Below are 27,977 nucleotides of genomic sequence, written 5' to 3' on the forward strand. Positions count from 1 at the left end.
CATAGAAAGCACATCCAAGTCAGAATGATGTGAAAAACGAGGGGAATCAAGAGACTCTTCCCCAGTTCCACGATTCTGAACATTCTCATCCTCCTGTGTCATCTTCACAGGTGTAGCAGATGTGACAGGCTGAAGCGAGTGAAACAGGCGTTTCAGCTCCACCATCTCTGAAGAAAGCACAGAAACTGTCTTAGAAAGTTAATTTTCCTCGACAAGCGAATGTTAATCACTTCGCGATGTGGCCCTCCTCTTAGATGGGAGGGGAGCGCTGGCTGCCGCAGACGCCCTGCGATTCTAAGTGCGAGAAGGGGCTACGTCCAACTGCCCGAATTTCACCGTTGAATTGGGGTCTAACTCAGCAAGATGGAGCCACCGTTCCAACATAGGTAAAAGACTGCAGTGCAGACACAGGTCCGTGAGAGCCTCTCTCAGATGTTGAACACACAAACACATCTAAAATTGCAGATGGACTGAAGCGATGGGCGCAGAGTATGACATAAATTTGAGGAAAAAAGTTCAGAACAACTGAGTGGATGATGATGATAATGTCAACGGGAGACCGTTAACTTATAGCGCGGAAAACACCAGCCACTAGATAGCACCGAGAGGCACAGAGTGTTACCGGCGAAAAGGAATGAAACTCACCAAATCGCGGCTAAAATATTTAAAAACCGCTGAAGTGGCATAGATGCGCGCAGACACAGCTTGTAAAACGATATCTCGCTGCTCTTGTAAGCTGCACTTGACAGCACAATATATCACTTAACCAAAACAACATATCTCAACCAGGCGAGAAAGCGAAAGAGGCAGAGTGCTGAGCGGCTGTGGTTTATAACCCCCAGGGCTCAGCATACGTCACTATGTGACTTTGTTGATATATTCTCTCGACCTATCTGGCTGGCGCTGCGATCATCCAGTAGTGTTTACACTGCCTCTGGCAGTCAGTAGGAATGAAACAGAACAGTCTTTTTTCCATATAAATATTGGCCTTGTCTGTGCACGTTAAGATAAAAAATGTAATCGTATTTATATATGTATTTATTTTTGCTTTTAAATATCTTAATTCCTTAGCAAATATGTAGGCGTTTTTTTTTTTGTGCCTATTTTGATGCGCACCATATAGTGTATTACGGTAGGTCATTTTAGATGCTTGACATTTGCATTATTTACGGTAATGACGCTTCACTTCAAGGTTCGTTCACTCAGAAAACACATTTCCTGTCAATCTTATGCACATTCAGATACAGCATTTCGCCAGAATTCTATCCAGCTAACTAACTCGTAATTGCACGTACAAGCCGACAGCTTATTTAACAGCATAATATGAGAAGGCACATTTTGTCTGCAAGTAATCATAAACAGCTGTCATAAATGTATCACCGGCCCTCTGGCCTAAATTGATGTGTGCTATCGTCGGATATCTGCGAGTGAATCCGCAAATGTCTGCGTCTGCTCTGCGAATGATCCGCTGCCGGAGGCTGAGCACCTCTGGACCCGCCGTGAAGAGAGCATTGCCATGGAAAGACCTCAGTAAGACTCTAAACTTAGTGAAATGCCTACTTAGACAGCATTTTTGGACATCTATGTTGGGTACAGATGTTACCCAAAACTATCTTGAATAGAAACTCACTTGGTATTGAACGACACAACCTTTGTGTATTTAGTCACATTCCAACATATTGTCCTGCTACATTCCTAAAGGTCTTTATAGTGTGACTGATGGTCTCTTTCTTGTCTCTAGGGAAAATAGCAAAAGTGACAGGAGCAATAGTTTTGGGGTAAGTTAGCAGGGTTTCCCCCCAATGCAGGTATTTGCAAAGATCTGAATAACATAATATGATACACTTTGACACAGGAAGTCAGAGAAAGCATGTGTCAAATGTAATTTATGTCTAATTATATCCCTTTATGGGGAAATAAAACGTATTTATTTATTTTTTAGTTCTGCTATGGTTCCTAAGTGGATCTTTTAAATTGTGACAGAACTATATTACAGCAGTTCAGGCAGGTTGATTCTCCTTGAAACCCAGTTAAACATTCTGACATCAAGTTTGGTTTCACAGAGGCTGTGTTTTCATCACATACGAAGTGTTTACTCTGAACCAGGCCGTCACTATCGACACCAGTGCCATTCTAAAAGAGAAACAAAAGTCCTACATCTACCTGACTCATGCCACGAATAGGGAACAAGAGAGCCTTGCTTCTGGTATATTCTCTCAGTTTTTAATACTGTTATAAAATATCCACTGATATACTGCTTCTATTGAACATGAGTAACATTTAGATTGTTATAATGTAACAATCTAAGATTTGTATAAAAAAAGAATGTAGTGATGAAAAGAAAACAACTAGAACAATAAGTGATGCTGATTTATTCATGTTTAAAAATGTGTTGTTTGGCTCATCATCTGTGCATAAATTGTCAACAAGCTCTTGCAGTGACATCATATTTAGATTATAGGTTATTGTTAGATATACACTTTTTTTTTTTTTTGCTGTTTGGATTTAAATAAGCAAATACTTAAGAGCCTTTGATTGAATCATTATTGCAGTGATTAATATGTTTCAGCTGGAAACAATATTTTTAACCATAACTGATGCAGTGTGTGGCTTCTCATTTCTTATCAACCATGTCGGAAGACATATCCCGTGGTCGTAGAAAAGATGTTACTGTGTTTCAGAAGGGGCAAATTATTGGCCTGCATCAAGAAAAGAAAACAACCAAGGAGATTGCTGAAATCACTGAAATTGGGTTAAGAACTGTCCAAGCATTATTAAAACCTGGAAGGATAGTGGTGAACCGTCAGTTTCGTGGAAGAAATGTGGTCAGAAAAAAATCTTGAATGATCGTGATCGGAGATCCCTAAAATTCTTGAAGTCACATCATAAAAAATCGACAGTTGAACTCATGGCTATGTTTAACAGTGAAAGTAAGAGCATTTCCACACGCACAATGTGACGAGAACTTACAGGATTTGGACTAAACATCTGTGTGGCCACAAGAAAGCCACTTGTTAATGAGGCTAATCGGAAAAAAAAACTGAATACTTGCTAGGGAGCATAAAGATTGGACTGTGGAGCAATGGAAAAAGATAATGTGGTCTGATGAGTCCAGATTTACCCTATTCCAAAGCGATGGGCACGTCTGGGTAAAAAGGGAAGTGCATGAAGTGATGCACCCGTCATGCATAGTGTCCACTGTACAAGCCTCTGGAGGTATGTTATGATCTGGGGTTGCTTTAATTGGTCATGTCGAGGCTCAGCAACAATATAATGCGGCAATAAAATAAAGTCAGCTGAATGTACTGAATGACCAGGTTATCCCATCAATGGGTTTTCTTTCCTAACGGCACAGGCATATTCCAGTACGACTATGTCAAGATTCATCGGGCTCAAATTGTGAAAGAGTGATTCAGGGAGCATGAGGAATAATTTTCACACATGAATTCCTGACCTTAGCCCCATTGAAAGTCTTTGGGATGTGCTGGAGAAATTTGATGGAGTGGTTCGACTATCCCATCATCAAAACAAAATCTCGGCCAAAAATGAATGCGACTCTGTACAGAAATAAATGTTGTGGTGTTGCATAAGGTTGTCAAAACTATGTCACGACAAATGCGCACTGTTATCAAAGCAGAAGCCGGTCCAACGAAATATTAGAGTCTGCATCTTTTTTTTTTGGCCAGGAAGTGTAGATGTGTTGTTTAATATTTTGCATTATTAAACAATATACAGTAGCCCATTCATGCATTAGTTGTTACATGTGATAGAGAAATTTATTAATTTCTCTTTATTAATAACAGGCCTTATGCCTTTTCCAGGCCTCACTAACAAAACCAGGAAGGAGCTTCATAAAGCAGCTAGAAAGTTTATTGAAATTACATCAAGAGTTCTGCTTCGCCCACTGGATGGTAAGTTGTTCCTCTGTATTTGATGTTGATGTCATGGTACCCATTAATGGGAAGTTCACCCAAAAATGAATATTCTTTTATCATTTACGCACCCTCATGCCATCCTTTTATTTATCCTGCTGATCACAAAGGTTTTAAAAATAATATCTCAGCTCTGTAGGTCCTTTCAATGCAAGCGAATGGTGACCAGAAATCTGAAGGTCCAAAAAAAAGAGAAAAGCAGCATGAAAGTAATCCATAGACTCCAGTGGTTAAATGCATATTTTCAAGTGATATGATAGGTGTGGGTAAGAAACACATCAATATTTAAGTCCTATTTTAAATCAGATGTGAAATTGAAAGTGGAGATTTATTGTCTGTTTCTTACACACACCTATCATATTACTTTAAAAGATATGGATTTAACCACTGAGCAAATTTTCATTTTGTGGTATACCATCCCCCCTGCGATGGACTGGCGACCTGTCCAGGGTGTCCCCCGCCTTTCGCCCAATGTTAGCTGGGATAGGCTCCAGCCCCCCGCGACCCTGTACACAGGATAAGCGGTTGACGATGGATGGATGGATGGTATACCATCCCTTTAATGTTTTTACAATATTAAAAAAAACATTTGTTAACATACATTATTTATTTTAATATTGTAAAAAACCTAGCTGAAACAAACTGCATGGTTAGTGTTATCAAGGGACTTGATCAACCAACCTGTTGACAATTTTCTAATTTTAAGGTTTTTGGGGAAACATCTCAGGAAACATCTGCATTTAGTTTTTAGATGAATGATAAAGATGACAGTATTGGAAATTACATTGAATTTTGTACGGTTGCTCTCACGTGTTTTAATCCTGAAATGAGACGAACCTGCAATCTCTGTCTTGAAATAGTCTCTTTTTGAAGCTTGACTTTGTCTTTTTTCAATGCAGTACACTTGAAGGCATCAGGTTTGAGGCTGAAGAGTAGTTTATAACAAATAGATTAAGCACAAAACAGCTTGGATGAGTGAGCCTTAGCAGTAGAGTGATAAACTGTAGATTATATTTGCTGTACTCCCCATGTTTCATCAATATGCCTAAAGCATCTTTTCCCATTTGACTCCAAAATAGTGTACATTTGGTAAATAATTTTACTATTGTATATTGAGGTTTTCCCACATTTATTATGATTTCTTTTAGGCAAGTATGTGTTTCCAGTTGATGTAATAATCTGTGTTATTGTGATCTCTATCAGAGCGTCTCAGTCATTTGGATGCAGATCCACATGAATGTGCACTGTGGGTCCTGCTGAAGAGAACCTGCTCTGCAGACTGGGTCGTGAGACAGCAGGCAGTGCAGGACCTGGCCCAGAATCGCCACTGGCAGGGTGAGAGACCGCAGCACACTTGTCAAAATTTCAAAGACTTACTGAGATTAATAAAATGTCTCACTGATTGGATTTAATTAATTAAAAGACCTCAGGATTTTAGGTGGGAAATATCAAAGTGCTTGTCTTTTTTTAAATTTTTTCATAGCCAGTAGCCTATCATTTGCTACTTGCTAGAAGGTTGCAGGTGGTATTAGGGGAAGGGTTATAATTTCTAGAAAGCATTTGATTGGATAAAATACATGTGGCTTCAACGCTAATGGACATAGATTAAAAGCAGCCTGATCTCGTAAAATTCATGTGACCATGGTAATACTTTTGCAGTTTCCCCAAGTAGGTATAGCGGCAGGCCAGAGACCTCCAAATGGGGAAGGAATCTCCAAAAGTGGGTGGGTTTCATCCAGAAGGGGCGTGGTTACTCCTAAAAGGGGTTGGGCTATCTCCAAAAGAATGTGTCACTTACACTCATGGTTAAGGTTAGGGAAAGTGTTAGGTAATGGGCTCCATTGGTGGTTAAAAGTTTGCCACTATATCCCTCTCAGTTGGTGGTTAGGAGCCTGCCACTATATCCTTCTCAGTTTCTCAGTGAAAAGTCCAGCAGGGGGTGCCAAAAATGTTTGTGTATAAACCTAACCAATAGTGTCCAAAAGTTAAATAATAGGTGAACAAAACAGACAGCCTTGCCCTAAACAAACACCTGAACCTAACCGATACTGGGCATGTCACAAATGCGACATAAAAAGCAAGTTTTCTGAAGCATCCACGTCATTTCCGGTAGCTTTTATGACACTTTCATTCACGTGTCGGTCATCCCAAAGTCCAACACTCTATCAGGTGGGCTACCCGGAAGTTGCATTGTGTGAGTAATAGTGCAAAAATAAGTGTTTATAAAGTCATTATCAGCCCGTTGTACTCGTGATTTGTGTGAAAGTGAAAAAAAGCACAGATGTTGTAGCATCACCTGGAAACTGAGGTGAAACGTACAACGCGGTAAATAAAACTCCAATTTTGATTTCATGGGGTCTATAAAGATACAGTAATGAACTGAAGTTTAATATAACACTAATACCACAAAATTCTGGTATTGGAACACCCATTCTATTTCTAACTTTTTGACACTATGGGCTCTGATTGGTGTTTTGGCCTGTCCGTCACAGATTATCAGTACCAGACAGCAGCACAGGTGGTAGATCAGCGCACAGCTGTGGGTCTTGCCCGCATCCCTAATGTGGACATTCGATTCTTTTTCCCTCCCCCTCCACTGCCACACACAGAGGATGTGAGTAGCTATAATTCAGACAGCATTGAGCTGCTGTATAAGAGCCCCAGATGTCTGCTACATCAGCTAATGTTCATGTTTTGTACATTGATAGGATATATCAATAGAAGATGGTCTTCGGCAGTTGCTTGCATCTCTGCCCCAGTCAGAAGTGGATCAGTGTGTGCAGTACTTTACCTCCCTGGCACTTAGAGAGAGCAGCCAATCATTAGCCTCTCAAAGGGTGAGACAAACCCATACATGGCACAAAAGTGATTGGATTTATATCCAGATGAAAGAGCCAATGCATTAGTTGTGTATTTTGTTCTTTGTTTATAGGGAGGGCTATGGTGTTTCGGAGGAAATGGGTTGCCCTATGCCCAAAGCCTCACTTCCACCCCTTCAGAGAAGGTGGAGACTTTCTGCCTGCAAGCCCTGGTGCAGCACTCAAAGGTTAAGATTCACAAACTCTGCCAAACTTCTTTAATTATTGACAGTATTGCAGTTACTGTGACATGTATTTGTGCACTTACACTGTGGAGAACAAGGAAATAATAAAAGTTCAAAGAAAACAATGCTTGTTAGGATCCTGGGCAGCTCAGCAAGTAAAGACGCTTACTACCACCCCTGGAGTTTGCGAGTTCGAATCCTAGGGCGTGATGAGTGACTCCAGCCAGGTCTCATAAGCAACCAAATTGGCCCGGTTGCTAGGGAGGGTAGAGTCACATGGGGTAACTTCCTCTTGGTTGCTATAATGTGGTTCGCTCTAGGTGGGGCGCGTGGTGAGTTGTGCGTGGATGCCGCGGTAGCATGCTCAAGCCACATGATAAGATGCGTGGGTTAACGGTCTCAGACGCAGAGGCAACTGAGATTCGTCCTCCGCCACCTGGATTGAGGCGAGTCACTACGCCACCACGAGGATTGGGAATTGGGCATTCCAAATTGGGGAGAAAAAATTAAAATAGAAAACAATGCTTGTGAATTACTGATGTTTTCTAGACTAGGTTTGTGTGTGTTCTTAAGAACTGTGGCATTGAATTTGTACCCACAAACTGTAAACTTTGAATTCAGCAAATCATTGTTCTTAAAGATTAAGATTAAGATTCAACTTTATTGTCATTGTGCAGAGTACAGGTACAGAGCCAATGAAATGCAGTTGTTTTCGCATATTCCAACTATGCTGGGGTCAGAGCGCAGGGTCAGCCATGAAACAGCACCCCTGGAGCAGATAGGGTCAAGGGCCTTGCTCAAAGACCCCATGAAATCACTTGACAAGTGCAGTTTTCTTTTCTGTGTCCATGTCTTCTATTAAAACAGGATGTTTTGATGGGGCATAGAGAAGGGTTCATCTCAATAGTCTTTAGTTATATCACACCTGTGAACCATGATTTGCTACTTGTTTGATGGTTGCATGTGGTATTAGTGAACCTCCTGAGACCCAAGTGTGGGTGAATTTTCCATTTCCCTTTTTGATTTGTAACTAGTAGCACCTAATAATCATGCAAAAATAAAAGTTTTTCTAGGCAAATAGATTTCCTACAAATTTGCATAATTCTGATTCAAAGTAATGGCCAGCATCATCCAATCACTCCCAACCATGTTAAAATAAAATTGTACATGAAACATTTTGAATCTATGTCCTGATTACCTGAAACTGAACTTTTGATAAGAAGTTTGGATTTAATTCACTTGGCTTCATAGGAAATATATAGGATGCTCCTTTGCTCCCTATTTAGTGAATGACTTAACCTGTTTTGTCTGTCTGCACTGGTCTCAGAATAGTAAGAAACGCACCTTTTTTATCTTAACTTCATATGAAGCCTCTGAAAGCAAATTGTTTCAGCCTGTGCATGAACTCATTGATTCTCATTGTGATAATGCACAGTAAATATAGGATTTCTTAGGAAAAATGCACTAAAGTACACATAACTCTACATTGTGTTTAGCAGCCTGGAGTTTCACGATAAATCGCTCAAAATCGGAAGGAACTTGAGACACAAACAGGCTTCAATGTAAAACCTTAACTAGGTTTCTTATCAAATGTAGTTTTGTTAAACTTGTCTCCCAAAGACAAACTCCACTGTGGTCAGCACCATGTTGTTTTGTCAAAACTCAGTGTGTCGAAAGTTTAACCCCGACAGCACAAAGTGTCCTGAACTGAGATCAGTAAATTTAAATAACATTTGTAATTATGTTTTGCATAAAGCTAAGCCAAAAATCAGCATCCAGACATTTGTGTACACAGGGTCACATGAGACTAGAGCGCATTTCATTGGACAAAAATCTATGTTGTGCTAGATGAGCCATCAGTATTTTTGGTCCATTTACCTGGAAGAGAAAAACTGTTATTTTGACATTTGTATAGCTGAGTTTAAAGTGTTTGCATTTGAGTTGTTCTTTCTTCACAGGTCCCAAGTCATTGTGACCACATTGTTGCTAATGGAGGATTGCAGCTTTTGCAAAGAGTCTACCAGCTTCGCCGGGACTCTCCCAAGATTCAGCGCAACATTGTGCGAATTATTGGAAACCTTGCCTTGAACGAGAGCGTCCACACAGCCATAGTGCAGTCCGGTTAGCTTTGCATACAAGTTTGTTTATATGCCAGCTCACTTCTTATAAGACCTACTATTGCATTAATAGATTATGAAGTAGATTTGGTACATAATAGTGTATTTTTTTCACATGCTGGTTATCCTGTAGGTTGGGTGTCTGTCCTGGTGCAGATGATCGGGTCACCCCACATTATGCAGGCATCTCACGCTGCCCGTGCTTTAGCCAATCTGGACAGAGATACAGTGAGGGAGAAGTACCAGGATGGTGTATACATCTTGCACCCACAGTGCCGCACAAAGTAAGCACACTAGCTGATTTGGACTTTCTAGACTTGTATACCATTTTGCTAGTGAGTGAATTTGTCCATTTTCATTCATCACTTTGTTTAGTGAGGTTTAATCATGTTTTCCATCTCATTTTGTTCACCTCTTGTGTTCAGCCAGCCAATCAAAGCTGATGTTCTATTTGTGCATGGCCTATTGGGTGCAGCTTTTAAGACGTGGCGTCAAAAGGACTGTGATATGATGGATGAAGACAAGGTGGAAGGGACCCGTGAGGACTACACTGAATGCTGGCCCAAGGTAAAATATTTTTCTAATGAGCACTGGCTTGAGAGGCTAAATCGGAGAGTTACGCAAATATTTTCTGTGGTAGACAGCATTGTAGGGTTTAAGAAATCTAAAGTTAGCAATTCAAATCTTGTTTTGATTTTTCCACAGTCATGGTTGGCTGCAGACTGTCCAAACCTCAGAATCCTGTCTGTTGAGTATGACACCAATTTAAGTGACTGGAAAGCTAAGTGTCCTGCTGAAAACCAAAGGTAAACAGCCATGGTGTAAATTTTAAATAAAGTGTATATCTCTAAATCGTGTGGTTAACTTATTATAGTATAACTCTACAAATGTTTTGAGCTATACAGGAAGTCCTTAGCCTACAGGAGTCAAGAACTGCTGAGGAAGTTGAAGGATGCAGGTGTAGGTGACAGGCCTGTGGTCTGGGTAGCCCACAGTATGGGAGGTTAGTCCCAGTTTTTTTTTTTTAGTTATGCTCTGCTCTAAAATATTACATTGGCTAGAAGTTGCACTTGACCTGTATAAAATGTATACAATTTAAAATCCTTAAAAAAAATCCAGTAATCACATGCAACAGAAGTCATGAAAAAATCATGGAAATTCATTGTTTAACTCTTAAATGCATGGGCATTTCACCAAACAGTTACATTTTCAGGTCTTTGGAGACCCGGTATGTATATCTTTCACAAATGGATCTACAAAATGCCCAGATATTATAAAATGTATATCATTTTTTCTTTCTTTCAAGACAATTAGAAAATAATAGAATGGATAAATATGTTCATGTTTTATTTTTCATATATCAACGAAATGATAGGACAAATCTAGAACGGGGTTCATCACTTTCACACTGAGATTTCATGAGATGCAACTGGCTGTAAAACACACTGAGCTACACCTACTGTACACATAAGCTACACAAGTATTTTCTCAGGCATTTTTGAGTCTAAATAGATGAACAACTTGGATAATTTCAATAGTACAGCACAAAATGACAATAGTCATATCATACTGGACATGTGTTACACTTGCTATAGTTTTCTTCCATGTTGTTTCTATGTCAAACAGCTAAATCAAGTTAATCGATGGAAAAAACAGTGCCATCTTGAGTAAGAAATATCATGTATAATTTGTACACACACATTGACTACTGATAATTCACCATTGTTGCACAGAAAAACAATGTGATATAGTAGTCATTTGTATGAATATTGTACTCTTGTCTTGTAATAAACAAAGAAATCGATACAGTATCATGTTATAGTTGACTATAGATAATAACACATTTAGTAACACATTTAATAATAACACATTTAGTGTCTCTAAATGACCCTATACACTTATGATACTATATGTGTGTGTGTGTGTGTGTGTGTGTGTGTGTGTGTGTGTGTGTGTGTGTGTGTGTGTTACACTATAAAGAGCTTTATAAGAGAAAGATTGAGGAATATTAAAGAGATGTGGGCATAACTCCAATAAAATGGATGAGGTACAGGGGGTGGAATGAGGTCCTGTGTCACTAAAGGTATGCATTTAAGGGTAAAATGTGGAAACCCTGAACAGTATACAGTTTGTAGAACTGTTGGAAAAGCTTGGTTTTATTTAACCCTATTAGAGAACGTTATAAAAGGTGGTACTAATATGGAGGCTATTACAGTAACTCTCATAATTTCTTGTGCTGCAGGTTTACTTGTGAAAAAAATGCTTTTAGATGCCGCAAAAGATCCTGACCTCAGTGCACTGATCAAGAACACAAAAGGAATTCTGTTCTACAGTGTTCCTCACCATGGCACATTCATGGCAGAGTATTCTAGAAATATCCGATTCCTTCTGTTTCCCTCCATAGAAGTGAAGGAACTATGTAAAGGTATATCATTTTTTTACTCTCTATATTAATTGTTACTGATATTGTCCTATGTCCCAAGTCATTTACTCACATCATTTTCTGTTGACTTCTTTCTGCTTAGAGTCTCCAGCGTTGCGAGAATTAAATGAAAATTTTCTCAACATTGCAATAGAACGAGAGTTCAAAGTCCTCAGCTTTGCAGAAACACTGCCTACCTCTATTGGTCCAATGCTCAAAATATTGATTGTTCCATCTCAGTCAACTGGTAGGTTGAAATAAGTTTTTCATGAAGCCATTGATCTAGAATTCTTATATGCTGTAACTGTGATGTTATATATTATTTTAGTTAGTCATAGTATGTTTTGGTAGTCTGAACTACAAAAAAAAAGTTTTGTAGTTCAACAAATAATGAACACTGAACTATGTTACAAATAGTTTTCAGGTTTCAAATGTACTCCGAAAGTAAATGCTTCAACCTTGTATCGGTTAATATAATTTCCTTTTCCTGATTCAGAGCTGGGAATTGGGGACCTCATTCAGGTAAATGTAGATCACCTCAACATCTGCAAACCAGAAAAAAAGGACTCCTTTCTCTATAAACGCAGTTTACAATTTATTCAGGATGCTCTTGGACAATCTGCAATCCTAAAGTGATCTCTTGCCATGATCATTCATTGCATTTGAAGGATTCAACCACTTACATTTTAAAAGATATTGTCACCTATGACAGAAAAAGTCATTCAAAAGCCTGCTGGAAAATAACTGGAAAATAAGCAATACATGTTTTATTTTGTGACGCTTCAATCTGACTGTAAAATTTAAACTCCACTGACTTTTCACTTGTATTATTTTTCCTGGTTTTTAATTCTTGCCATCATGATGCTTTAAACACTTGGTTTAACTTTTAATATATTAATGTGTTTTTCCCTCATCATCTTTGCTTAGGAATCAAATGTACTGTATATTTCATTTCAGTCATTCTAAGTTAGCACTTTTTCAGTATTTCATTTTAACAGGTCTATACATGCTGTAACTTAAAAATAAATTAGTATGAAGTTCATTATGTTTATTAGATTTATCAATGAACAATTCAAGAGTTATTTGCATTATTTATTCTTCTTGGAATAAAAATAGAAACCTGTGGTATTTCTTTTAGTAATAACAGACTGAAAACTGAACTGCCTTCCTAACTCACCAGCCTTCTTTGTATCCTTACCTCAAATGCACAAGATGATACTGATGTTGGCTGTAATTTGTCAATATTTTTGTATTAATTGTAGTACTTGCATTGGACCGTAAGCCATTGGTTTTGGTGTTGAGTGTTTGCAAGACACAAAAATTGACAAATATTCATCACATTTAAATAAAGCTGTGCATCCTAACTTCACATTCCACTTGAATGGTATCATCGTTTTATTATAACTATACTGTAAATAGATTATATAAATCTTTATGGACATCTTTTTAGTGCCATACATTATTTATAGTTTGTTAACGTCATGCGCTCCAGTGCAGCAGTTAGCAGTAGAGCTCAATACATCTACCGAGTGTGACAAGATCATATGTAGTCAGTCGGGATGAAAACGAAGCGTTTTTACAAATACAGACAAAAAAAAACAAACAAAAAAAAAACATTTAGGTGTAAATTTCCCATGCTTTAAATGTTTTGGTCTATAAATTCGAAGAAGATACTCGTGTAGCGTGTGAAAGGGGTTGTTCACACACGTTGATGTGGGACTTGATAATGCGTTTGTTTGTTTATTTATTTACAATTTTCAAAATTTCAAAAATAGAAACAGGCTTTAACTGAAGGACGAACAGCCCAAAATGGTTAATGTCTTGAAAGGAGTTCTCATCGAATGGTACATTTTACCTATATATATATATATATATATATAAAATAAAAAAAAAACATTATAGATTAAAAATGCAATATATGCTGCAGTGAGTGCACATTCAGATATGATTCCCCTTTTAAAGAATATTCCGTTGACCTCAATTTACAGCATTTGTTGCATAATGTTAATTAAAAATACATTTCGACTGGTCGTTCTTTAAACAAAAAAAAGGTTAAATCCACTGATCTTTATATATATATAGATCAGTGGTTAAATCTGATAATGTGATCAAATCGAAACTGTCCTCGCTGCAGACTGTAGCCCGATGACGTAGTGGATTTAATCCACTATATTGTTGACTTCAATGACTATCAATACCTAACAAATTCACTCCAAATAGTCAGCAACCTCACACATTTTTAGAAGACTAAAATCCCAGAAGCTCAAAAGTTATTAATACGCTATACTATAGGCTATATTAACATAAAAGTAAATGTAATACAGTCATTATTGCTCTCTCTCACTTTTTATTTACACATAAGGCTACATCATGTACACGCTGAATAAAATGTTTGCATTAAAAAAAATTAAATAAAAATACAGGATATCACGGCTCCAAACATTTAAAATCCATTTAATCATGGATTTAATCCACTGTAATGGATGTCCGTGATGTAGCCTAGTAGATGAAATCCATTACATCATCGCGCTACAGGCTGCAGTGAGGACCTCTTGATAAAATCACTTCCTAACCATTTCTGTGTACAGTTAAACCAATTTCACAACTTTGTTGCCATGACAAAATAATGCTGTAATCTCTGAAATGGCCCAAATAATACTGAGGATTTACTGAACTTTAGAACTGAAATAATACATGAAATTTAACAGAAGAATTTATGTATGTGCTTTATAAAATTATAAGCTTCACATTTCTGCCTTTTAATTCCTCAAAAATTGGCCCCATTCACTTCCATTGTAAGTGCCTCACTGTAACCAAGATTTTTGCTTTTCTTATGTTGTTATGTTATTAATGTGAGAGTGCAACAAAAATCCATCTTCCAAACCATATATTTAATTTACTCAAATACACTTTGATAAACCTATAATAAAGATTTATATTTTAGAGCCGATTTTGCGAAATTGCAAACATACGTAATTGGCCCGTGAATGTTCATGTCATATCCGTACACAGAGAAAATAAGCTCCGGCTACTTTTGGGTGTGTGGGAGGAGCTGAAGCTGAAAGTTTGTTGTCAGGATGATCGAGAAAATTTTATCATGGATCATTCAAAACAGCAAACCTCCATGAAATCACCGGTTGTAAAAACCCAGAACAGAGCAGAGTCAACAAGCAAAAAGGGAAGTGATGGAGTCCGTAATAAAACACAAATAAATATCGGCTTATTTTTTCAGAGGTGCCGACAACTCACAGATCTGAAAGTATTTAAAAGCGACCCAGAGATGGCTTTTTTCTTACTCATCAGGCAAGATATTTTATTGATATGGTTTTTGTGTGTGTGTAGTGAAATATAATAATTATACTGTTATCGGTGCAGTATTTTTCTTTATAATGGCAATCATTTTTAAAGGAAGTTACGTTACACCCCGTTATCTCCCATTTGGACTTGGTATGAACAGAAGTGTCCAGAGTGTTTAATTCTCACATTTATTTAAATGTCGCCTGAGCATATGGCTGAACCCAAAATTATGTTTTAATAAGTCTAGGTTCTAACCCCACGGCCACCACCATTGTGTCCTTGAGCAAGGCACTTAACTCCAGGTTGCTCCGGGGGGATTGTCCCTGTAATAATTGCACTGTAAGTCGCTTTGGATAAAAGTGTCTGCCAAATACGTAAAAGTAAAAGTAATAAGTCTCCTTTCAGTTGGACAGAGTGAATTGTGAGGGGGGTTAATACACTCGGTGACCTATATGAGAGTGGAGTGTTGAGATCTTTGAAAATATGGTTCAACATTTTGGGATCCCCAGATCTCAGATCTTTAGGTATTTACACCTGATTTGTACTATTTTTGGGAGTAGCACACACCACCCTAAAGTGGCAAATAGTCTGGGAGTGGTGATTACTGCTTTTGGAAAAGGTCATGAGGCATCAGTGTATAACTCCCTGTTAATTCAGAGTCTGGGAACGGAGCTTCAACTTCCCTCAAGAGATTATGGGAGAAAGATTTAAACTTGGTATTGGAGGAGGGAGTGTGGGCTAGGATTCTAAAAAACCTCAAGTCTACATCTAGAGATGCAAGGGTGCCTTATGCAATTTAAGATTTTACATCGATTCTATTGGACCCCCGCTAGATTGTATAGGCTTGGTCTGAAAGACGAACCCCATGTTTTTGATGGTGGGTTAAGATCCACGAATTTTGGTTGAGGGTTCAGAGTTTTATGTGTGACGTATTGGGCACTCAAATTTAATTTGACCCCAGACTGTATTTTAGGTGATGGGGTGGTCATTAATATAGGGGATATGCACATAAAAAATTGTGGGTGTTATGATTGGCAGACAGATCATCCTTAGGGGATGGAAGTCGGCTGGAGCAGCCTCGTTTATGGAGTGGTGCACAGAAATGGGCAGGGTGGCGGCATTGGTGAAGGTGTCACATATAAGGCTATGGCAAAAAAAAATGGGTCAGTAACTTGGTATTTTTGGAGGGCTCTCGGGGAGGGACAGTGGAAAGGGACTTGTGTATATACTTAATGTGTGTATTTTTATATATATATATTTGATCTGTGTGTGTACTCGGGTTTGGCCACAGGGATTTTAGTTGGGGGTTGAGGATTGGGAGGGGGAAGGGAAATAATGGGATTTAAAGAGATAATGATTGACTCTGGACATGAAAGTTTTGTTGTGTTGTGTGTCATGCTTGTTGCGCAACCAATAAAAATGTTAATAATGAACAATAATACAAATGTTCTCAATATCTTCTTGAAGTGTTTCTTGGATGTTTTGCAATTGATTTTCAAAGTGGCATCTTATTTACACCTTACCAGATGGCTTCAGGTGTAAATAAATGCTGGGGACACCAGGGATCTATTTGGCTCCCTTCCCTTAATATGTACTCTATGGATTTCTAGTGACACACCAGCTTAAGCAACCTGCAGAAACATTGAATGTAGGTTGTTTTGACCGTGTTAAACTTAAAAGTGTTAAACTGAAGAGGAAGCTGGTCAAAAACTTGTGGCATGGGGTGAAAAACCGTAATGTGATAGTTTACCCAAAAATTCTCTCATCATATACTCATCCTAATGCCATCCCAGATGTGACTTTCTTTCTTCTGCAGAACACAAACAAAGATGTTTAGAAGAATATTTCACTCTGTAGGTCAATACAATGTAAGTGAATGGTGACCAGAACTTTCAAACTCCAAAAATCACATACATGCAGCATAAAAGTAATCAATAAGTCTCCAGTGGTTACATTTATATCTTCAGAAGTGATATGATAGGTGTGGCTGAGAAACAGACACATTTTTAAGTCCTTCTTACTATAAATTCGCCATGCCCAGTAGGTGGCGGTATGCACAAAGAATGTGAATTGCCAAAAACAAAAGAAGAACATTGAAGCGAAAGTGGAGATTTTTAGTTTTGAAAAAAAAAAAAAGGTCTCAAATAATTTATCTGTTTCTCACCCACACTTCTAAAGATATGGATTTAACCAATTGAGTCATATGGATTAGTTTTATACTGCCTTTGTGTGCTTTTTGGACCTTCAAAGTTCTGGCCGAAATTTGCTTGCATTGTATGGACCTACAGAGCAAAAATATTCTTCTAATAAAAAATCTTTGTGTTCTGCGGAAGAAAGAGAGTCATAGGCCTACATTGGCAATGATACGGGTGAGTAAATGATGAGAAAATTTTCATTTTTGGGTGAACTAACACATTAACTGCCTAGTCTTGTGTATAAATAAATAATCTAGACTGCATTTTGGATGGGCATAATTCAGCACGGCGTCATTCTCCAGACAGCGCAGATGTACTTCCACGCGCCTCGTCGTGGCGCTTGATTCTCTGCGAAGTTCTCGTCGAGCGTGCGCATATCCACCTGCACTAAAAACGCACAAAGCGCTTTTGCTCAGGTTTACTGTAAATGACACCCCCAGTCTTACTACAATTACCTATTTAATGGACTAAACTGTCAGGAGGACCAGAAACCATAATATGAAGAAACGGTATATGGACATAGGCAGGCTACGGAAAATGAAAAAGATCAAACTCGCAGAGAAGATTTCCGAAAGGTATGACACGACACCGTTTTGTATTGTTATTGCTATAATCCGTTATTCACCTGGATGGCTCGCGCGCGGCTGTTTATCCCGCGATGCACGGATTGATACAAACAAACCGCAACTATTATAGGAAATTGCATTTTAATTGAGATGCATTGTTGACTTTTGTTTAATGGATGCACACAAGGCCAAATGGATAACATGTTGTCTGAGAACACTGCAGAAAAATACGAGCGGGCCACATTATTGACAACATTGAAAATCTGAATAACACATTTTTATCCTCCTTGTTAACTTATCGCTATTGCATTTGTATATTGTGTTGTTTTATGGTATGTACTTTTCAACAGCGATTATTGATAATGTTTGCCGCGGCGTCATCTAATAAGTAGTCTTATCATCTCTTGAAGACAATATGATTTCTGAAACAGACAAAATGCTAAGGGCCTCCGACTAGGCAAAATAAGAAAAAGGCTCAAAGGAATGTCGTTTATTTAATACCTCGCGGATTATTTTTTAGACTAGTTAAAAAAAATAAAATAAAAAATTCTGTTGTATTCAGAGCCGTGATATTATTTTATTTGTATTATTAGTTTTCATTTTATTTAAAAATGCATTCAAAATAAAATTTTTATCATTGTCCGATTCCAGGATATTGTTCTTATTTGGGTAAACAGAAAGCAGTCTTTATCTGTAGTGTAGGCCTAGTTATTTGAAGAATAGCGTTCTGGCTTCATACGGACATGAATCTGCACAGATTTCTCCTAAAACGGGTTCTTGTTCTTTAAATAGCCATGTCTGTAGATTCAACGTTTAGGTGCTGATGCAGAAGGTTAAATGTTGCCATGGTTACCAAACACAAAGGGATGTGGAGGGCAGAAAGCCCGAACAAAGGAATGGAGCACAATGGATTGTGCGACCAACACATTAATTGTAACGTCTTCAAGAACTCTTGTCACACTTTCTGTGCCTTTATATTTCACATATATTCTGGATCATTTCCCTTTTGAAATACTGAACAGTTTTCTTTGTCTGATAGTAAACATTGAGTAAATGCCTGAACACAGCTAACGCATGTATTTCAAGCCAGACTATTATGACATATGTAATGAAATATAATTAAACATACAGTATACGCATATGTGTCATATGTATTGTATGACATAATATATTCATTATTTAAAAAAAATGCAATCTGTTCTCTTTTATTTGACATAATACCCAAATAACACCCTTCATCTGAGACATCAAACTTAATCTTCACATATTTAGAGTTGATGATGTTTTGAAAACATTGTTTATAAAAATCCATTTAAGTCATTTTAAATTTCTAATTTTCAGCGCTTACTCCGTTCTGAAGTTCATGATTGTCTGGATCCTGGTGTTATTAGCTGACTTTATTCTGGAGTTCAGACTGGAATACCTGTGGCCTTGTTGGCTCTTTCTAGGGACCGTCTACACCACATTTCACTGTCATGGACTGGTAGGCTATTTTCTACTGTGAATTGAGCACATGCACTATCTATGTATCCATTACTACTACACTAGGCTAATAACTAACAACACAACCTGGCCTCTGTTTAAAGATTAATTTTAATGCATCTATGTTCTTTTCACTTCCAATGCTCCCAAAAGATATTTTCATATTATGCTGTTTTGCTGGATTTAGGTGTACTTTTTAAGTTAAATTTATTATATACACTCACTGAGCACTTTATTTGGAACACCTTTACAACTACTTATTCATGGGATTAGCCAATCGTGTGGCAGCAGTGCAATGTATGAAATTATGCAGATATGGGTCAGGAGCTTCAGTTAATGTTCACATCAACCATCAGAATGGGGAAAAAATGTGATCTCAGTGATTTCAACCATGGCATGATTGTTGGTGCCAGACGGGCTAGTTTGAGTATTTCTGTAACTGCTGATCTCCTGGGATTTCATGCACAACAGTCTCTATAGAGATTCCTCCGAATGGTGCCAAAAACAAAATACATCCAGTGAGCAGCAGTTCTGAGGATGGAAACGCCTTATTGAGAGAGGTCAACAGAGAATGACCAGACTGGTTCAAGCTGACAAAAAGTCTTCAGTAACTCAGATAACCACTCTGTACAATTGTAGTAAGCAGAATAGCATCTCAGAATGCACAACACATCAAACCTTGAGGCAGATGACCATGTCAGGCTCTTTATTAGGATCATAGTGTTCCTAATAAAGTGCTTAGTGAGTGTAAATACTGTATATAATATGTACTGGATAGATATTTAACAATCTGATCACTCCTTTTCTTTTACAGGCTATCTGTGTGGGTTTTGTATGTGCAGCATTTACCCTGGACTTATTTTGTTTAGTTTTTGTACCCTTACACTGGCTATTTTTTGCAGCCAGCACATATGTTCTACTCAACTATATGTGGCATACAGGTATGTCCTTCGAGCTTCTAACTGAGTTACCATTTCATTAACATAAATACATTAGAGTGAACTCTGAATGTATTATGAGCTGGCAACATTTTTTGCAGAAAAGGGAATTTATATGTCAACTGTTACATTATGGATACTCTTAGTGTATATGGAGGCCTCTCTACGGCTGAGGGACCTGAAAAGCCCTCATGCAAACCTGTCCCATCTATTTGCTGCACATTGGTAGGTTCCGACTATCAATTTATTTTAGAGCTGAAAATCTGTTTGTCCTTTATGATGCATTTACTACATTTGAACAATTGTGTTTCATGCAAAAAGTTAACAAATGCAATAATAACTCAATAAAACACATTATTTCTCCCAGCATTGGTTATCCACTAGTGTATATGGGATTTGATGCAACCTGCTACTTCTCAAGTATTTTTAAGCTGCACACTCAGAAATCTGTTCAGTGTGAGAATGACCTTCACACGGATTTCTTGCAACAATCCCTACCTCCTTATATGCATCTTTACCCAAAATTGTGGGTGGAAGGTACAGATCATTTATTTTACTTTGCCTTATACACTACCTAAGCACTACATCAAAGTTTGGTAACACCTACTTATGCTTTTGACAGGTAGTGTACATAAAGATTTATTTTTTCAAAAGCAATTCATTTATTCTTTCATTATGCAGTAGTTGTAGTTTCAAATCATGTTTCAGTCTAGCAATTGAAGCATCTGATTTACTTGTAAATTGTGACAAATGCACACAGTATATAGTCCTGAGAAACTTGCACCTTGTGTGAACAGATTCCAAATGGAAGATGGACAAATCTAGGCCAACACAATACCAGTGTCCAACTGATGGCATCACATCAGAGGACAAACAAAACACGGAAGACTGCCTTCAAATCCACAGACTTCCTGGGAGACCTGAAATAGACACAAATCTACAAACTCCAGGACTCAAACATCATGGAGGGGAAATTAATTTGGACTCTGCATCCATGCTAGAAATTCCTGAAAGCCTACCTCAGGAGGATCAGAGCAGCAAAGCTCAAAGACCCTCCAAGAGCTCCCAATCCAAATTGCACAGAGGTTCAGTGAATACCCCTAACAGCAAAGGGGAGAAGAGGCAGAAAGCCCCCAAAGCCATCAACTCTACAGTGGACTCTGCCGAAAGGTGCTCACCAAACATCTCAAATCCTCCAAACCCACATGCTGACCAGATATTGAAGTATGTTTATTTTCCCATTCCTGTATGTTAAAAATGTTATGTCATGTGGTTTGACATGCTGAATCAGAATGTGAATCATAATATGAATCAGTGAATGCAAAAAAAAAATGAAAAAACTTTTATCACCTTTAATCTACACTTCAAACACAACAATGACTAAAGGTTTGCATAGCATGCAGATATGATTTTAGTTATGAAATTTCACTGAATGAGTGAAATGAGTTTCATTCTGTGCCAATTGAGTCATCACTGAGCAAGTACTTGGCGCCATCTCGTGGTAACTCCAATATTTTATATTGTTTATTTTTCGTGAAGTTATAAACAAAAATGCAGCGTATGAGCAACACCTGTTCACATGAAATATGTATCTCAAAGACATATTTACTTAGCTATTACTCATTATATTTTTTTCTGTGAGTAAAACAAATAGGCGTTTACTCTTTGAGAGTTTTCCAACAATATATGACACATGGATGACTATTTGATGAGCTTGATGGTTTTACATATTGCAATAACATATCCAGTGCAACTTTTTTAACACGTGTTCAGTTTTGCATTGTAAAGCTTCTAAGCTTTAAAACGATACCTATTATGCACACTTTTCCTTATGCATGTACATACATGCATAAGGAAATGATAGGTGTGGTAATGACATGTAACATGGTAATTACAGTTTATTAATTGTGTACATTTACACTGTGATCTCCATCTGTTCACCAGGCTGGAACAAGAAATGAGGAAACTAAAGGGAGAGCTGCAAGCAAGCAGGCAGTGTGAGCAAGAACTGCGTAGTCACATTTCTAATCTTACCAACAGTGAACACAGTCTACGCCCTGAAGTCTCTTTGCTCAGACATGCAAATGAACTTCTGCAGAACAAGTGAGTTCTCTGATCTCTTTCTGTTATTTTCCTATTTCTCTTGGCATTAGCACATTGGCTTGACGCTTGGTGGTGCTGCTTAAAGTTTGACTGGTGTTTGTAACACATGTAACAAAATAGGATTTTAATGTGAAAAATAGTACATACATTTCAAATGAATGAAGTGCTACAGATGGGACATCTTTGAAAGCTTTTCTTAGTGTCTAAGTTTAAATTGATTATAAAAGATAATACTGTTCTTTTACATTCTTTGGTGTGCTGCTGTGCAGGATTCAGTGTCTGACAAAATCCCGACAGAAGGACAAACAAAACTGTTCTGTGTTGGAGAAAAAAATCAGAATGGAAACAGAGACTCGAGTTGTAGTAGAAAAACAGCTTGTAGAAGTCAGAGCTCAAAAATTTGATGAAGCCTTTCTTTTACTTCGGAGCGCTTCACACAGGTAATATTAATATTAAAGCAACTGTGTAAGAAGCATTCATATACAGTACATATACAGTGGTGCCAAAAGGTATTTGGACCTTAAGCCACACTTAAAATTTCATTTTTATTAGATTCAATAAAAAATATGAGACCAAGTGGCATTTATTTGAAATGTCCATAGTTAATGTGATGTTACTCTGCTAGGACACTGTGTGAACTTGTGGAAACTGACTTCATATATCCTCTAAAAATCACCTTGAGACCAGTTGGATAAAAGTAATTGGAAACATCGCTAGGAAAACTGAAGTTAGTTCAAAGAAAAGGTCTAGTATCATTTGTTTGCAGATGCCACTTGGTTTGATATCTAATGCAATGACATTCCAACATTTTCAAGTGTGACTCAAGTGTCCAGATACTTTTTGGAGTCACTTATGATACATTGCTTTTAAACTAGTGATGCTTGTTTTAAAGGTTTGTTTGTATGGTTTCCAATGTAAAAGGGGAGACAAATTAACCCTTAAATGCATGGGAATTTCACATATTTGGGACTTTAGAGACCCAGCACATTTATCTTTCACAAATGGATCTACAAAATGCCCACATAGTGTAACATTTTCAAAATATATTCAAGACAATTATGATAGAATAAAATAATTTTTGATATATTGATATTTTATTTTTCATATATTAAAGAGACAGTGAAAGAAATCAGGACACATCTACACATAAGCTACAAATTAGTTGCACATAATCTACACATAAGTATTTTGTCAGGCACTTATTGAGTCACAACTTATGCACAACTTACATACATTCAGTAGTACGCCCAAATGACAATGGACATATCAGTTCCACTTGCTATAGTTTACTTCCAAGTTGCTTCTGCATCAAACAGCAATGTCAAATGTAAATCAATCCCATCAGTGCCACTTTGATTAGGAAATAGCATGTATAATATGTATGTGTACATGCATATGGGATACTGATTATTCAGCATTGTTGTACAGAAAATCAACCTGATATAGTATTTATTTGTATAAATATAGAACATATTTCTCTTGTAATAAACAATGAAATAGACATTTTGTGATAGTACATTTATATACTGTAGATATTAAATAATCATAAAAATATAATTTTGGAAGTGCAAAAAAAACAAAAACACTTACCTAGGGTCTCTAATGATCATATACACTGTTAGTACATACAGTACATAAATAGATATTTTGAAATTATGGCTTTTATTTATTTATTGTGTGTGTGTGTGTGTTACACTATTTATAAGAAAAAGATTGAGTAATGCAAAAGAGGTGTGGGAATAACTCCAAAAATGGATGGGGTACATGGGGTGGAATGAAGTGCCGGGTGACTAAAGACCCGAGGTATGCGTTTAAGGATTCTGGACAAAATGTTTTGGTCCATGGTAAACTTTTATTTTTTCTTTTAGTTATGGACTAGGCTTACTTTGTATTTATTTTATTTTTAAAATTGTGGTTAATTGGCAATTAAAATGAGAAAAATATACCTGTTGGCTTAAAATTGTGTATTTTTTTATTCATTACAGGCAAGAACACAGTGAAAATCAAATGTTGAGGAAAAAAGCTAAAGATCTAGACTCAGAATACAAACAACTACAGCTGGAATATCAGGAGAAAGAAAATCGAATGGTAGCTCTAGAGAATGATGTGGAGGTAAAGGACGTGGTTCGTGATTTGTTCAGTTTACATACTGCTTTAGATAGTTATGATGTGATGTTTGTGACTCATATTTTTATGTTCTTCATGTTATAACGTATGTGGACCCGGTTTGCCTGCTGTGTTCGGTGTCACATCAAGCCTGTTGCTGTTCTCGTGCAGATGAAAGTTTCTGTGCAGAATGCTCACGCTTTGTTTTTCTGTATTTTATAATTGTCATTATTTTTTGTTCTTTGTCGTATTCAAATTACAGTATGTCATGCCAAGACCAGTGTTGAGTGTAATATAATTACTTTTTTATCACTAAAAGCACTAGTGTAGCTCATTACATTTAAAATATTGGTAATCAGATTACAGTTAATGAATTTCAGTTAAATTGATTACGTTATACATTATACTCGGGTTACACATTTCTAAAATAATATTTATGTAGAACAAATGTAAAACATGAATTATGTTTATTTGTACATCTGTTTGTTTTTGTGTGACAGCTGAAGGGCGTATGTCCCCTAATAAGTCATTGTAAGGAAGAAACGCATGGTGCTTAGACTTGTGTGTGATAATGAAAAAGGAGGAAATACAATATAAACATTTTGAATTTGTTGAGCAGAAAACATTTTCTGTTAAAAATATTTTTAGAAAGTTACTAAAAAGTAAATAGTAATGTGGTTACTTTTTTATGAAATAATCCATAAAGTAAGTAATCTGGTTTCAAATTTAGATAGCTAACTAGTCATTTGTAATGGATTAGTTTTGGAGTAACCTAACCAACACTGGCCAAGACTGCAGGTCTTTCAGAAACTACTGAACAACCTGAGAAGTATTGTGTTATGATGAATTTAACATCAGTCAGGCATTGGTTTTCATTGTAAAGCATTTCCAAACTCTTTAGAAATTGACAAAGTCTGACCTCTAAAGATAACACTAAATATTTGTGTGCACAAATGCACGAAATTTGCTGCAGTATGTTAAATATAAGGCAGTTATAATTGCTTTCTTTAGGACATTGTTGTTACTAGTAGTTTTAAAGGTAGTATTAGACTTTTTTATTTTTATATTTTTAAGATATAAAATCTCCCCAATTTGGCATCCCCAATTCCCAATGCTGTCCTCATGGTGGCATAGTGACGCCTCAATCCGGGTGGCGGAGGACGAATCTCAGTTGCCTCCGCATCTGAGACAGTCAATCCGTGCACCTTATTAAGTGGCTTGTTGTGCTCGTTACTGCAGAGACCTAGAGACCTAGACCTAGCGTGTGGAGACTTTGCGCTATTCTCTGTGGCATCCACGCACAACTCACCATGTGCCTCACAGAGAGCGAGAACCACATTATAGCGACCACAAGGAGGTTAACCCAATGTGACCCTACCCATCCTAGCAACTGGGCCAATTGGATGCTTAGGAAGCCTGAATGGATTCACTCAGCTCGCCCTGGATTCAAACTTGTGACTCCTGGTGTGGTAGTCAGCGTCTTTACTTGCTGAGCTGCCAAGGCCCCCAGTATTAGACTTTTTTAAGTAGAATTACTAGATTACCTATAATCTACTGCCAGAAAGTAGACACATAAGATGTTAATGTGCACCTGAATCATTCAATTAAAAATTGCCCATATTTGTCATATCACAATTATTTTGTACCTTTCTATGTTGTTTGTTCTGTTGTGTTCTATTCCAGTCTAATTTCTGCAATATTCTTAGATCCTCCAGAGGAGAAGATGCACTGAGCAGGAAGCAGACGCCTTGCTCTCAGCCCTCTCCTCCTTGCAGGATAAGGCACAACATCTAGAGTACAACCTGAGTGCAGAAACCCGTCTCAAACTAGACCTCTTCTCTGCACTCGGAGATGCACGCAGGCAGCTGGAGATAGCTCAAGGTTCTTTATCTCATTTTAAATGATTTCCTCTGCAGCCACATTAATATCAACTTAAAAATTATTTTACTGAATTAATAATTACTCTACTGCGAGGTTTCCCAACAGGGAGTTTGCGAACTCCAAGGGCAGAAGTGTTCAAATTACAATTATAATTATCCATCCAAAACCCACACCACTAATATAAACCTGCTTTCTTTACAGTTAAAATTGTGAAACAGGACCAGGAGGTTAACAGTATGAAGCAGAAACTTGCTGAAGTGATGGCTGTTGCTCCAGGCATGTCATATTTGGCCCCAAGATCATCAATGCCCCAGTACCTCAAGTTCTTCAACTCAGAGCGCTACATGCTGAATCCCAGAGCACTTATGTACCAGTGTCTTAAGAAATAGGTCTGGCCAGGACAAATTGGGTGACTTTTTAAGGCTTTTTTGACTCCTCTTTGACATTCCAAACATGGGGGCAACTTAATTGTTACAGGGTCTGCCTGAAAACTTTTGCCTTTTGTCAATGTCAACACCTCCTGGTAAGTCTATGGCTGTGTTTACCGATTTCTGCAGAGACACTGAGGAGAGTTCTAGGCGACCTTGCTTTGAGCCAATGGTTCAGGATGAAAATCAAAGCTGACTGTAAATATATGTAGTTTCGAATCCAGGATGTGCTGAGTGACTCCAGCCAGGCTTCCTAAGCGACCAATTGGCCCGGTTGCTAGGGTGGGTACGTGAGTCACGTGGGTTACTTTCCTCATGGTTGCTATAAGATGGTTCTCGCTCTCAGTGGGGTGCGAGGTGAGTTGTACGTGGATACCGTGGTGAATAGCGTGAGCCTCCACACATGCTAGGTCTCCACGGTAATGCACTCAGCAAGCCACGTGATAAAATGCATGGGCTGACTATCTCAGAAGCGGAGGCAACTGAGATTCGTCCTCCACCACCCAGATTGAGACGAGTCACTTTGCCACCATGAGGAATCAGAGTGCATAAGGGAATTGTGCATGATAAATTTGGGAGAAAATGGGAAAAAATTCCAAAAAATAAAATACATGTAGTTGCCCGGCGGAAGACCATCAATAACCGAGCAAACTGCTGTAAGCTATGTAAACAGCAAGATATCAGTATGAAAAAGTGTGAACTTGATGGTCATCTTCATGTGACCCAAGTAATAACCTTCTGAGGGCCACAGTGTATAATGAGGACAGGATTATGTGTTGAGTGAAAAAGAGAGGCCATGACAATAACAAGCCAATGCCTCACTCGGTCATTCTGTGCCTCATTTACATGAATTCAATTTATATAACAAGCCAATCTCAAATGTAAGTCAGTATGTGAATATTTAAGTGCTTTGTACTGTTTTGTATTCTTTTTACATTACACGTTATAAAGGAAGTAACCAATGCCTAAAACGTTTGTAGGTTTTCATGTTTCTGAAATTGTTGCCTTTTTATGTATCAATGGGATGTTTTTTTTAAGAGATATTTATTTTTCTGGCTTGACTACATACTTTTTTCCTAAACCAAAATGAAATAATGGCTTAATTTTGTAATTCTACTTGGTGTGCATGCCAATTTAATGTAAAATTATTGTTTTGTACCAAAAAAAAAAAAGAAAAGAAAAAAAAGATTTTGATGTCTAATTCTGCATTTGTGCAAGGGCTGTTTTCTTCCAATAATTTTGGGAGCAGTAATAAAGTCATTTTGAATGATAACCCTCTATTCGTTTTCACAACATGATTTTCTGAGAGGAGACCAAATTTCACCTTAAAGAGAGTTCACATAGTTCTTTTTGTTCTAACACTGTATGACATTTTTTCTTCCATGAGACACCACAGAAGTTAGGCAAAATGTTTTTAATGAAAGTGACTGTGACCAAAGATACAATTCTACCAAACATCTCCTTTTA

The 27,977-nt window shown here is 37.6% G+C and overlaps 2 protein-coding genes across 3 annotated transcripts; both read left to right on the plus strand.

Annotated features, from left to right (window-relative positions):
- The first annotated feature begins 1,218 nt into the window (after positions 1-1,218).
- Positions 1,219-12,883, plus strand: LOC127621677 (protein SERAC1). Its single transcript, XM_052095389.1, has 16 exons — positions 1,219-1,530; positions 1,742-1,778; positions 2,064-2,206; positions 3,822-3,911; positions 5,136-5,267; positions 6,425-6,546; positions 6,641-6,769; positions 6,865-6,978; positions 8,934-9,096; positions 9,226-9,376; positions 9,518-9,659; positions 9,798-9,898; positions 9,998-10,095; positions 11,335-11,517; positions 11,618-11,761; positions 12,011-12,883. The coding sequence occupies exons 1-16, from the start codon at positions 1,401-1,403 to the stop codon at positions 12,148-12,150; spliced, it is 2,019 nt and encodes a 672-aa protein (XP_051951349.1). The 5' UTR covers positions 1,219-1,400; the 3' UTR covers positions 12,151-12,883.
- Positions 12,884-17,328: 4,445 nt separating this feature from the next.
- On the plus strand, positions 17,329-27,749 carry LOC127622103 (macoilin-like). Of its 2 annotated transcripts, none has more exons than XM_052096034.1 (11): positions 17,329-17,581; positions 18,914-19,055; positions 19,869-19,995; positions 20,094-20,217; positions 20,360-20,529; positions 20,790-21,216; positions 21,937-22,095; positions 22,365-22,535; positions 24,081-24,207; positions 25,908-26,082; positions 26,284-27,749. In XM_052096034.1, exons 1-11 carry the CDS (start codon positions 17,505-17,507, stop codon positions 26,469-26,471), a joined length of 1,887 nt encoding a protein of 628 aa, XP_051951994.1. In that variant the 5' UTR covers positions 17,329-17,504; the 3' UTR covers positions 26,472-27,749. The 2 variants fall into 2 exon arrangements, with proteins under 2 accessions (XP_051951994.1, XP_051951995.1); XM_052096035.1 differs by having other exon boundaries at positions 20,790-21,162.
- Positions 27,750-27,977: the final 228 nt, after the last annotated feature.

Source organism: Xyrauchen texanus, chromosome 28 (assembly GCF_025860055.1).
Source record: "Xyrauchen texanus isolate HMW12.3.18 chromosome 28, RBS_HiC_50CHRs, whole genome shotgun sequence".
In the NCBI taxonomy this organism is placed as follows: Eukaryota; Metazoa; Chordata; class Actinopteri; order Cypriniformes; family Catostomidae; genus Xyrauchen; species Xyrauchen texanus.

What these genes read in the sequence shown, in the direction of transcription:
- LOC127621677 (XM_052095389.1), top strand. Translation starts at nt 1,401, where the DNA reads ATGTGTGCTATCGTCGGATATCTGCGAGTGAATCCGCAAATGTCTGCG. An exon ending in ATTGCCATGGAAAGACCTCA is followed by an intron (nt 1,531 to 1,741) that starts GTAAGACTCTAA and finishes TCTTGTCTCTAG; the next exon opens with GGAAAATAGCAAAAGTGACA. An exon ending in CACCCACAGTGCCGCACAAA is followed by an intron (nt 9,377 to 9,517) that starts GTAAGCACACTA and finishes TCTTGTGTTCAG; the next exon opens with CCAGCCAATCAAAGCTGATG.
- LOC127622103 (XM_052096034.1), top strand. Translation starts at nt 17,505, where the DNA reads ATGAAGAAACGGTATATGGACATAGGCAGGCTACGGAAAATGAAAAAG. An exon ending in GCAGAGAAGATTTCCGAAAG is followed by an intron (nt 17,582 to 18,913) that starts GTATGACACGAC and finishes TCTAATTTTCAG; the next exon opens with CGCTTACTCCGTTCTGAAGT. An exon ending in CATCTATTTGCTGCACATTG is followed by an intron (nt 20,218 to 20,359) that starts GTAGGTTCCGAC and finishes TATTTCTCCCAG; the next exon opens with CATTGGTTATCCACTAGTGT.